Source organism: Thunnus maccoyii, chromosome 6 (assembly GCF_910596095.1).
Source record: "Thunnus maccoyii chromosome 6, fThuMac1.1, whole genome shotgun sequence".
NCBI lineage: Eukaryota > Metazoa > Chordata > Actinopteri > Scombriformes > Scombridae > Thunnus > Thunnus maccoyii.
Window position 1 is genome coordinate 9,335,180 of NC_056538.1, and position 10,454 is coordinate 9,345,633.

The 10,454-nt window shown below is 37.5% G+C and overlaps 2 protein-coding genes and 1 long non-coding RNA gene across 4 annotated transcripts in view; all 3 read right to left on the minus strand.

Moving 5' to 3' along the window:
• The window catches only part of igsf11 (immunoglobulin superfamily member 11), a 104,852-nt gene extending 103,099 nt beyond the window's left edge, over positions 1 to 1,753 (minus strand). The window contains exons 1-2 of one of the 2 annotated variants that reach the window (XM_042415211.1): positions 1,584 to 1,753; positions 121 to 710 (exon numbers count right to left, since the gene is read on the minus strand). In XM_042415211.1, coding sequence (XP_042271145.1) covers positions 121 to 181 — 61 coding nt within the window. In that variant the 5' untranslated portion in view covers positions 182 to 710; positions 1,584 to 1,753. Of the gene's footprint in view, positions 1 to 120; positions 805 to 1,583 lie in introns of those variants that run through there. The other variant, XM_042415209.1, reaches the window with a different exon arrangement.
• A 3,376-nt stretch (positions 1,754 to 5,129) lies between these two features.
• Positions 5,130 to 6,704, minus strand: LOC121899167. The gene is made up of 3 exons (XR_006096639.1): positions 6,593 to 6,704; positions 6,137 to 6,352; positions 5,130 to 5,330 (listed from the first exon to the last, which is right to left on the minus strand). It is a non-coding gene; the product is annotated as an uncharacterized LOC121899167 (long non-coding RNA).
• A 1,667-nt stretch (positions 6,705 to 8,371) lies between these two features.
• On the minus strand, positions 8,372 to 10,410 carry LOC121899153 (microtubule-associated protein RP/EB family member 1-like). Its single transcript, XM_042414786.1, has 6 exons — positions 10,374 to 10,410; positions 9,898 to 10,008; positions 9,675 to 9,764; positions 9,493 to 9,591; positions 9,355 to 9,405; positions 8,372 to 9,240 (listed from the first exon to the last, which is right to left on the minus strand). Exon 6 carries the CDS (start codon positions 9,202 to 9,204, stop codon positions 8,761 to 8,763), a length of 444 nt encoding a protein of 147 aa, XP_042270720.1. The 5' UTR covers positions 9,205 to 9,240; positions 9,355 to 9,405; positions 9,493 to 9,591; positions 9,675 to 9,764; positions 9,898 to 10,008; positions 10,374 to 10,410; the 3' UTR covers positions 8,372 to 8,760.
• Positions 10,411 to 10,454: the final 44 nt, after the last annotated feature.

Here is a 10,454-nt window from a genome sequence, read left to right on the forward strand (position 1 = left end):
TGTTACTACTATTATTAATATTATGATTACGCCTATTATTACTATTATTTTAAGTGTGTAAGGTGCATTGTAGTTGAGAATAGACAGCCTACACAAGTTTTCAAGTGTCAGACAACTTACCCTCCATGCAGAAAATGACCATCCAGGCTATCCATAGGTCCGAGTTATGAAACTTCACCATGGTTCGTAACTGTTCAGTGTGTCGTTTTCAGTTTTAGCCCAACGCCTCCTTCTTCAGACTGTATCTGCTCCGCTCACAGTTTCCTTGAAGAAAAGTAACTGTTCCTTGTAATGGCATGAGACATGCAAGCAGTCCGGGATTTTACGCAGCGCACACCAGCGACATTTTCCCCAAACAACGTGAAATGTTCAAATTCGTAGACAAAAATAACCTTGCGAGCATTTCTATCCAGCACCAGGCACTCGTCTCTCCTTCGGGCGCTCTTTACTCCGATCCTCTCCTCCCGTTCTTTGGTAGCTGCTAGTCACTCCAAGACTATTTTCTTCCCTAGTCCTCTATCCAGTCAATTTACGCACGCTTGGAAAAACTCAGTGTGCACCTGCTGGTGAACGGAAAACTGTTCACTGTCGCTGAAAGTGACTTACAAACAGATCAGAAACTGGCACTTTTCCTGACCGCTCGGTGAGTCTCTCCAACGCGTCTTGTTGCGCTCCATGGTTTCTGTCTGCTCTGCTGAAGCTGAGCGGACCTGGGAGCAAATCACACAGACTTGGAGACAACACCACTTCCGATCAATATTTTTCAAAATAAAAAATCCAGGGAGCAGCACGGAGTTATTCAAGTTATTCTATTTATTAATTTATCAGTTTTATCAATTATCAGAGCGTCACTGATTCGCTCCTCACTCGTTCTTTAGTAGCTACTCACAGTTTTGTGTACCTTTTGTTAAAGTGTTACCACAGCTTATAAAGAGCATTTAGGGAGGAAAAGGTTGCCAAAGGTCAGAAGGTCAATCTGTCAGTCAGGGTTGAACCACTTTACTCCTTTACATATGTGCTCCACATATTTTATTTTACTTAAGAAGTTAGTTAAGCTACAAGAGAATGTTTCTCGTTTTTGTTTTTTAAATTAAGAAGCCTTTCAAATTAAGAAAAGTCAATGTTGAACCTCTATAGCTACAGAAGAGGATTAGGGCCACGTGAAAAAATTATTTGAGTTCTGAGTTTAAAGTCAGATTTCTAAACTTAAAATTGAAATTTTCAACTGACTTTAAACTCAGTACTGAAATGATTTTTTCTCATGTGGCCCTATCTTCTTCTGTAACTAACAAGCAATAGCCTGCAACTTAAAACGTCTCCTCCATTCCAGGATGCCTACGCTGCACTTTGTGTATTGAAAGCAGCATTAATTCAATGGAATGAATTCATTTATTCATCCATGTATTTGTTGCACAAAATGCTCAAGTACAAAACGTGGATTAATCAACCAATCGGGGGTCTGCTACCTTGAAAAAGTCTTACTCGTTGCTTTGGCAGTTTGTCTAAATGCAGCAGAGTTAGAGACAGTCTTCAATAGTCAGACAGACTAACAGCTCCACTGTGAGCTAAGCTGAGAAACTCACCTGGACTCAAAATACATTTATTCTGTAGTTAAAATCCACCCGACTTCCTGTTTGGTCTGAGTGTGTCTGTGCGGCTTGACGGCGCTCAGCAGCGGGTGACCGGAGCCCGGCTGTTGCTGGGAGACCGCTGACGCCAGAGAGAGAGAGAGAGAAAGAGACGTTCGTGCCCTCCTGCGGTGCGTCCAGAGAATACCGACAGAACACAACAGAGTAGAATAGAACAGATCAGAATACCGAGAGAACACAACAGAATAGAATAGAATAGAATAGAATAAAATAGAACAGAATAGATGTTGTACTCTTTATAGTCACCATGTGCATACTTAGGCTAAGTATGGCACTTTTAAAGTATACATAATTATAATAAATATGATCAATAATATTCAAGATTCAAGATTTCTTTATTGTCATTTCTCAATACTCGCATACATTGAAATGAAATTACGTTTCACCCAGAACAAAAAGTACACAAAAGTATAAAAACCTAAAAAAAAAATAGCAGCAATATAATATAACAGAAATATATAATAATAACATAGCTAATGTAGGCCTAATTCTTCATATTCTGGCAAAACTATAGAATTCATCAGTCTCATTGTTGCTACATTAGACTCAACATTCTGATTCATTTTCATAATTTATAATGTAAATATCAATGCGGTGTCACTGTAACACAGAGATAGTCTACAATGGGAGCTTCACTCTAGATGAGTTCTTCATTCAGTCCAAGTCTGTTACATGTCAGAGGCACTAAGAGAAACACACACACAAAACAAACAGACTACAGATTGTGTTGTGCATGCACACAGAGCCTACAAGCAAACACACATCTGTCACTGTCTTTTCTTACACACACACACTCACACACACACACTCCATTTCCAAATCATGTGAAAGATAATAAAATGCTCAATTACATACAATTTCATTTGAGAGTTTTTAATCTCAGTGAGTCAAAGTTTGTGTGTGTAAGTTGTAATAAAACGGTAATGTGTGGTGCAGCGTGGCAGTGTAACAGACAAATCATTCATTTCGAAGATTTCCTCAGTGAAGAGCAGCATTAAGGGAAGAAAAACTTACTCAAGAGTGACTGCAGGCTAAGAGGACTACTCAGTGATTAAAATAAGCAGGCTGCATCAAACAACCTGTGTTCAGGCCTCTAATCACTCTAATCCACTGATCAAACCTCGCCCACCTCAGCACTAAATGACTGCTTACATCTTTCCTACTTCACAAGACTTCTGGTGTCGGCACCATGTCTTCACCAAAAAAAGCTTCCAAACATCAAAAGAGAAACGGTGTCGACTGATTTTTTTTTTTTTCCTTTAAATTTTCTCCCCTAATTAGATTTTTAGACTTTAAAAAAGGGAAAAATCAAACGGGAGGACATCTATCTTATCATCCTGTCTTCTGCACAAAGCTGTTGGCAGGATTTCACAGACGTTTAGCTGTCACTGCAGACATATAAGGTACAAGTTAGAGAATCTTAGGGATGCCCCGAAGCCTTCACATCTCCCTCTTTGTTCCTCTCTTTCTCTTCCTGCCTGAACTTTAAACTTGTCTCACATGCGTGCTCAGCTCCTTTTCTAAAAAAAGTTCATGTAAATTTTGTGATATTGCATTCATGCAAGTTGCATCAGAGGGAAAACAACATCCAGCACATCGGCTTGTATCTTAAAAGTTTGATGCTGTAAACAAGGTTTGGTGTCACACCTGGAGGAATCCCTTCTGAATCAAAGCCATTATGACAAACACAGTCTGTATTGTCACACACAGGAAATACTGAACCTGTGAGATGAGACAAACCATGATTTACAGCATGATTACTGGGATGCTACGTGTATGTATGACATTCTGTTTGTCAAAAATGCACTGATGCATACTTTTCTTAAAGTGATTTTGTAGCATATGATGCTATTTTTTAAAAATCTTTGTCATTATCTTGTCTTTGCATATACAGTAGCTATGTTTGATTCATCTTTTATGTATGAGGTTCAGTTAGGGCGGCAATTTTTATTATCAATTAATCTGCTGATTAGTGTCTCGATTAACTGGTTAATTGATGGGTTTGTAAAATGTCAGAAAATAATAAGCTCATCACAGTTTCCTAAAGCCAAAAGTGACATTGAATTGATCTTGAAATTGCATGTTTTATTTTGAGCGAACTGTCCAAATCCTTAAAAATAAGTTTACTATCACATAAAGCAAAAAGAAAAAGTTGTATATCCTCATATTTGAGAGGCTGGAACCGGAGAATCTTTGTCATTTTTGCTTTAAAAATGATTTAATGACTTTGCTTTTATGTTTTCACGTAAAGCACTTGGTGCATGTACTTTCTCTTGTTGTAAAGCACTTTGAGCTGCATTTCTTGTATGAAAGGTGCTATATAAATAAAGTTATTATAGCTGTATTAAACATTGAATCAGTGATCAAAATAGTTGCTGATTCATTTCCTGTGCAAATATTTTCTCCAAAATAGTGTTGCTGACTGTTGTATTCATTTCCCAGTAGCTACAGACAAATGCAAATGACACGTGTGATGTGCCAAGTCAAGTGACTGCTGCTGCACTAAATCAAACAGAAGCAATGTACAAAGTCAAAATGATGTCCAACAGTGAGAAAATATTTTAAAAAGGAATAACATCAATAATATATGCTGTTCTGAAAAAAAGATTACTTTTTTTTTGCACAAATTAAACCTCGTGCATGTACCTCGACCAGATCAATGCATCAAGAAAATGTTCTTTTACACCATCCACTCATGTTCCCCTTCAATACTCCCTTAGGTTAAATAAAACACAGGTTTGACCATGATGGATGGGTTACACTGGGTCTCTTCAGCAGCCCCCAGAAAGATGCATGCTTGATTTATTATTGATTCTTCTCTGAAACTGCTCCATTTTTCTTTTTCTGCACCCCCTATAAAAGATTCAAAAGACCTGAAGGAGATCCTCAATGTTAAATGTTGTAATTCTCTTCTCCTGACAGTCCTGGCTGGAGTTCACGATAACTTGAATATTGATGTCAGGTAAACGGATGATCCTTTTTTCTCTTTTTAGTGCTGCATCATGTGTTCTTTGAGTTGTTGGATCATTTTTAAGCGGCTTAATTTTTTCCCTAAGGATATTTTGTTGATTTTGAATAAGTCAAACTCAGATCCACTGATGTCTGCTGAGAAGAGTAATTTAAAGTGAAATCAAGCAGCCATTACACTCACTGAGGGTCAGTGCTCTGAGTTTTGAACAGTATCCATGCAATGAGGTCCTTTCATATATTCATCTTTCTCGACAGAAAATCCATTTTTATTTTGCAACAAAACTTATACTTGTGTCCAAAATACTTGCAAATGTCTCATTTACAATAAATTATTGTGTATATTTTTTGTATTCTTACCTATAAATCTTGAAAATAAAACTTTCATTGTCTACTTGAACTTCAAACTTTGATTGTCCTTAAAAACAGAAAACACTGCCATCTTGTGGTGAAGGAAACACTTTACTTGACAGAAGAACTTCATAGAAGAAGAAATAAGAAATCCGTCAGGCATTTTGCTTGTTTTCAGTAACATTTACTTCTAGGAAGTAGCAGATTTATTTAAACAAGACCAACATGTTACAGTGACGTAAGTGCAAGGACGAGAAAGAAGATTGGTACTACTGCACACTCAACAACACACACTCAATATGTCAATACACAAGATCATAAGAGACTAACAGAGCAGGCTGGTCCCCCAAGGAAGCATCAGTTCTGAAATGACAAAAAGGACAATGCTGTTACTGCAGAAAGAAAACATGATTTATTAAAGAACTTCTTGAGGGCCACAGCTCCTGTCATGAATGTATGAATCTTTCTGGCAGCAACATAAACACCAAGATGACATTCATTTTTGGAGCAGGAATATTACGGAGGCGAGTCAGGCTATGACAGGTCTGTGTTCACTTCTGGGGAGGCAATTAGACAGAACAGCTCTTATATGACTCTTATCTGACCTGTTTCTCTCCTCTCCCACCCTGGGCTGGGTTCTTTCCTCTTTTGCTTCAGTCATTTGCATGGAAAACCTATTATTCATACCAATGTGACTAACAAAACTGCACCAAAATGAAAGCAATGTAGCCTAAAAGTGATAAGAGCAAAAGTTGCTCAAGATAAAAATAAATCTGCAGATAAGGAAGATGGTCACCTGACAACAAAAGAGGAGTAGTGAACGTATGAATGAAGACAGCTTGTACACAGGTGGGTGTGTCGCAGCTGATTACAACTGGCACTGCTGGTAAGACCTGTTTTGGATCTTTCACACGCACCGGGTGACGAGCAACGAGCCCGTGATAAGTAACCTTTGAAACGGGGTGTGACTGGGGTGTTACCTGTTGAGCTGCATTTTATTGCATTTTGCTGTTAAATGTATTGTGAACTACAAACGGAGGAATGTTGGAACATTTTTACACACTGAGCAGTGAGCAGTGATAGAGGTCAGTCCTTGGGTGTACTTGTTCACTAGAGTAAAACTGTTTTATATCAAATAAAATATCTCTAATAGTGCAATAGTACAATACCTCATCACTGCTGGAGGATGAAGATGAGGATGAGCTGCTTGATTTATGTCCATCCTTCTTTTCCTTATTCTTCTTGTCCTTCTTCTTCTTATGCTCTTTGTGCTCATCTGACTTGTTCTTACTGCCAGACTTATGCTTACTGTCAGACTTGTCCTTCTTGTCAGACTTCTCGTGACTGTGAGACTTGTCCTTACTGCCGGACTTGTCCTTACCGTCCTAAAAAAAAAAAAAGGCAAAAAAGTTCAGATGCAGTAAATTTACCAGAGAAGCAACTTTTCAATATCCCCTTCCAGTAATGTGCCCTGGCGAGACCCACTAGTGTCACTGCCAAAAAGCAGCTAAAAGCATAGATTTATATATAAAAAAACACACTTTTCTAAATTCTATTTCTCAGTAGCTGGAAAAGCTCTTAGCATATTTGTTACAACGCACACAAACAGTGCAAAGCCTCCCTACCTTATCCTTGTCCTTGCTCCATGGCCAATTAAACTCATCCTTATGAGCTTCCTCCTTCTTCACTGCACCTTCATCTTTACCCAAAGCTGCAAGCAAGCAAAAGAGACAGATGGTGAGCAGGCTTAGAAGAAAAGTGATATAAAAATCTGAATTACTTTCACCAAGAAAAGAAACGTCTAAACACTGCAATATATCAAGTAAATACACCTTGCTGGGTCTGTTTACACTGATGCAATTTGTCACTGTTTTTCTTGTGTATATATTTGAATAATTAAGCTGTCAGGTGTAAAACTTCCCTCTAAAAAGCCTGTTGCTCGCTACTTGGAAACATGTTTACTACATAAATCAGCCGACCCACGTCGACTCACACTTACGGGATTAATGTTTAATACTCACTAATGAAACCAAAGCTTGTCTGTGCGCCTGTCCAAACAAGTGACCGCAGAGATTGACAGGCTGCTTTTTTCACAAACAGGAAGAAACATGAGATGGCAACACCTAAACCACGTGATCTAACCTGACCACACCTCCAACCACGGCTCCAGTTTATTAATACATTTATTATTCACGTTTATGTTCAGTATCAGAGTTAAGAATTGTATGAACGTTACAGACCAACACAAATAAGAAATTCAAATACTATTATTGATACTGCGTCAATAATTATTTGTGTAAAACGTGTGTAAGGGGCTGTAGCAAAGTGACAGGTGAGGGTTCATATTTTACTTTATAATAAAGCAGAACCGCCTCCACTTTTCTCAAAATAATATGTGTGGCAAACATGATAAAATGTAGTTGATTCTTCATTCAGATGCTTCAGCACAACACATAAACAACATAAACCCACTAAGCAGTTGTTTTTGACAGTGGATGATATGTTACAGCTTCCACACAGGAGTAGCTATATGAAGAGTTAGAAAAGTTATTGGCTTTAGGAACTTTAGGAGTTTTTAAAGGCAGTTGACACATTATTGACTTCTGAGTTATAAGCTTTTGTCAGTTATTGTTTGCTAAATGTTCTTATACTATTTTTTCAAGATTTTATATTCAGTGGTGGAAGTACACAGTTGAGATACTTGCACTTTACTTGAGTGTTTCCTTTATACTTTTTAACTTTTACAGATGAAGATTTTACACACAAAACATGAGTTTATTTTATAGAACATTTCCCACTGCTCAAAACTACCCAACAGTATATAAAATAGGCTAGTTAAAATTAGCTCCATTTACTTACAGCATCAGCAATAATAATCCAGTAATATATGATAGTGTAACAATCACAGGGTCCATTGTTCTGAATTATGAGTAGCTACTTCTACTTTAGATAGTTTAAGTACAGGACAGAGTATTTTTATATTTCAGTATTTCTACTTTCACTCACGAAAAGGATACGGATACTTCCTTCACCACCATATATACACCATATATATTATATATATATATATATTACATATATTATATTTAACTCAATAATGACATCAGGATTGTGACTTCTCATTCGTCTTTGCTGGTTCAGGGAGACCTTGTTCCATATTTTGTTTTGAGTACACACAAGCATTAATCCTCTGCCTTTCTAGGTGTGAAAAGATGTGTTGGACCTTTTCAGTAAAGCCCCAACTGTATTATGAAAGTAATAATAAACCTGCTGCCATCAATGTAAATTTACACAAAATTATAAAAAAGACTACTTCATACTACAACTAATACTACCTCTAATAATAATAATAATAATAATAATAATAATAATAATAATGATAATAACAGACACAGCAAACGAAATAAAATCGTATTGTTTTATTCTGTCAAGCAAGTATTGAATTATTTCATGTGAATTGACATTTCCTCCACAGATGTGCTTTTTCTTTCTTACCATTTAAAAAATTATAATATTATAATTTTTCAGGATACGATTATCCCTCTCAGTGTGCACATGTTCATCATGTCACAATGCATCTTTACCCAGTAACCTCTGTATTCCACAAGAAAACACAACAAAAACATCTCATTTTATTTTATATGAGTGGTCATATTTTCCTCATCAGAGCTCTAAGATTCATCATTAGAGCACATCTTTAGATTGCATGCATTTCAACTTCCTCCAATGTCATGTAAGCTATGTTTTTTTTTTTTTTTAATCAGTAACATCTATTTAGATCTATGACATCTCATCATTGATAAGGCTTGGGGCCTCTTAGTAGATCACTAGAGGTGAGGTTGGAAGTGGAACGGGTGCTTCCGTCTCCGTATCTCCTTGGGTTCCCAATCAAGGACTCCATGGGGCTGGGAGGTCTGCGAATCCTGTCTACCATACTCAGTGAGGAGCCAGAATAAGAGTGCCTGGAGACAGCCGAAGAACTCAGAGGATCCGGCTTCAGGACAGGCTTAGAGACAGCCGAAGAACTTAGAGGATCCGGCTTCAGGACAGGCTTAGAGACAGCTGAAGGACTCAGAGGATCCGGCTTCGTGACAGGCTTAGAGACAGCTGAAGAACTCTGAGAATCCAGGTTCAGGAGGGGCTTAGAGGGAAGTGGTGCAAAGGGAGCGCCACCAGGCTTGGAGCTGCTGCCACCGGATGCTGAAAGTTCGCTACCACCTGAGCCTGAAACCTGCATTTTTGGCTCACCGCTTTCCTCACCATCAGGGCTTCCCTGGAATGAAATCAACACCACCACCCCACATGAAGGATACAGCAAATATAGCCTGAGCCAAGAACGAATAACAGCTTATATGTCGTATATAATTTATATTTAAAGCAAACTCACAGTCTGCTTCTTCTTCTTCTTGTCAGTTTCACTTCCAGATGAGCCCGAACCCTGAGGAGCAGGGAACCAGTAAGATTCAGTCACTTACAGTATATGAAACATAATCTGATGATATTTCCATTTTTTTAAATTTACCTTCTTCTTCTTCTTCTTCTTCTTGTCTTTCTTATCCTTTTTGTTTTCCTTGTCGCTGTCACTGGAGCTATCAGATGAACTTGATGAACTGGAGCTTGAGTCCTGATCAAATACAAAGCATACAACAGTTGATCATCTCTCTTTTTGTAAAACAAAAGATGAGCATTATACACCCACTGAATTACCTTCTTTTTGTCCTTCTTCTTTTTCTTCTTCTTGTCTTTCTTCTTCTTTTTCTTCTTCTTGTCATCATCACTGCTAGAAGAATCTGAATCCTTAGATGTAAATAAATACATTTTGTTAGTGTATTGCTGTTTTTTTTCATGAAGAGACATCCCATCTGAATATACATAGGAAATGGCACTAACAAATATTAAGAAGCAGGAGGCTGCTTTACAATTGCTTTACCTTCTTCTTGTCTTTCTTTTTCTTCTTCTTCTTGTCCTTTTTCTTCTTCTTTTTCTTCTTCTTATCATCATCACAAGAAGAATCACTGGAGGAGTCAGAAGAAGAAGAATCCTGGACAGAAAAAAGATAACATGTCATATTTAACTTATACAGTAGTAATTACACCATAGTAACGTTAATGTTATAGATACTGTTGTGCTTGTTTGCTCATCACACCACCTCGTGCATGCTGACATTGTGATTCAGTTGTTTCGCTCTACATATTCAGACATTTACTGAAGATCAACAACAGTAAGTTTTTCCAAGAAATTTCACATAGAAAGAGTTGTCAGGCTGCTTTATTCTCATGTTCCACATGTTTCAGCATTTTGGAGTTTGTGTTTTGAAACCTTTCTGGAACATATTTGTTGATTTTCAGGAGGTAAAATCCTGACATGTAAAACATGAAGGGACCTCATATTTAAGCTTTGTCTCACCTTCTTTTTCTTCTTCTTCTTATCCTTCTTCTTCTTCTTTTTCTTATCTTTCTTTTTCTTCTTTTTCTAAATAAAAAAACA

Coding starts and splice junctions, on each gene's coding strand:
- LOC121899153 (XM_042414786.1), bottom strand. CDS start 9,204: ATGCAGGTTTCAGGCTCAGGTGGTAGCGAACTTTCAGCATCCGGTGGC.